This window comes from Panulirus ornatus, chromosome 58 (assembly GCF_036320965.1).
Source record: "Panulirus ornatus isolate Po-2019 chromosome 58, ASM3632096v1, whole genome shotgun sequence".
NCBI classification, from domain to species: Eukaryota; Metazoa; Arthropoda; class Malacostraca; order Decapoda; family Palinuridae; genus Panulirus; species Panulirus ornatus.
The window spans coordinates 36,303,976-36,305,521 of record NC_092281.1 but is presented as its reverse complement, the minus strand read 5'-3'; the positions used below and the strand labels follow the sequence as shown (position 1 = coordinate 36,305,521).

The 1,546-nt window shown below is 49.2% G+C and overlaps 1 protein-coding gene across 1 annotated transcript; it reads left to right on the top strand.

Annotated features, from left to right (window-relative positions):
• The first annotated feature begins 311 nt into the window (after positions 1-311).
• On the top strand, positions 312-1,546 carry LOC139766735 (putative nuclease HARBI1). The gene is made up of 2 exons (XM_071695657.1): positions 312-1,240; positions 1,459-1,546. Exons 1-2 carry the CDS (start codon positions 312-314, stop codon positions 1,544-1,546), a joined length of 1,017 nt encoding a protein of 338 aa, XP_071551758.1.

Below are 1,546 nucleotides of genomic sequence, written 5' to 3'. Positions count from 1 at the left end.
CAGGAGACCCAGAGAATTTTGGCAGCTGTACTCTGTATTTGTGCAGTCCAGGTCGTCTACGAGTGGAGAAGAAGACGTACTGCAGTGCCACACCCACCAGAACGATTGCGAAGAAAGGACGCCAGGGCAGGGCGGTTATGGAGTCGGGAGTGGCTGACACGGCGACAATTATATGGAAACTACGACCAGCTGCTACAAGAATTGAACAAAGATGACCCCGAAGGACACAAGAATTTCCTACGCATCTACCCAGAATTGTTCCTGGAGATGGTTGAGAGGCGACGCCCATTTTGAAGAAGGAGGACACTAGAATGCGGAATGCACAAGAGGAGGGACTTAAGTTGGCGGTCACCCTCCGGCACCTGGCAACTGGGAACGACTATCCAAGTCTCCAATACAGCTTCATAGTCTCCAAGGCTTCCATATGCCGGTTTATCCCGATAGTCTGCGATGCCGTTATCGACAGCTACAAACCAGAAGTGATGAAGTGCCCCAAGGCACCAGAAGAATGGAAGAACGTAGCACAACGATTCGCCTCAAAGTGGAACTACTTCAATTGTGTGGGAGCCCTGGATGGGAAACACGTCGCAATCAAGAAACCCAGAGGTGGAGGCTCACTGTACTTCAATTACAAAAAGTTTCACAGCATCGTCCTCATGGCCCTCTCCGATGCAAATTACAAGTTCTTGTACATCGACGTCGGTACAGAAGGAGGCGCTGGGGATGGAGGTGCCTGGCAGATGTGCACCCTGGCCAGGGCCATTGATAACAACCGTGCACACTTCCCTCATGACACAACTCTGCCCGACGACGACGAACCCATCCCCTACCACATAGTCGCCGACGATGCCTTCGCTCTCAAGACGTGGACGATGAAACCCTACTCCCACCAATCACAAGATCCCACCGAACGACTATACAGCTACAGACTATCTCGCGCTCGTCGTGTGGTGGAAAACGCATTCGGGCTGCTACAGATGAGATGGCGAATCTTCGGAAGGACGATGCAACAAGATGTCCCTGTTTGCAAGAAGCTAACGATGTGTGCATGTGTCATGCATAACCTGACACTGCAACACTACCCAATTGCTCGCACCGTTGTCGACCATGAGGACCAACAACATGATGTCGTCCCTGGTACTTGGAGGGAGGAGTCACTGAACCTCATGGTACAACTCATGGCAAGAAGGGGACCGAACTACACACGGCGAGCGAAGGCAGTCAGAGATTACCTGGTCCAGTATTACTCATCGGATGCAGGCGCAGTGGAATGGCAAGAGCGAATGGTGTTTCCTCGAGGACGACCTCCTCCTGACAACTAGAGGACACACACACAAATATATATAACCCAACCCAACCAGTGAATGTACATAATTGTAAATAAAGTTCATGATGTACTTAACATTGTTTGATACTCCCATATTTGTGTATTGTCTGATAGCCATATTAATGTGATAGAGATTATTTGATGGATGATTGGGACTTATATGAAATGGTGTTGGAAGATATTGAACTGAAACTTAACAGGAATGAGAAAGAAACATGA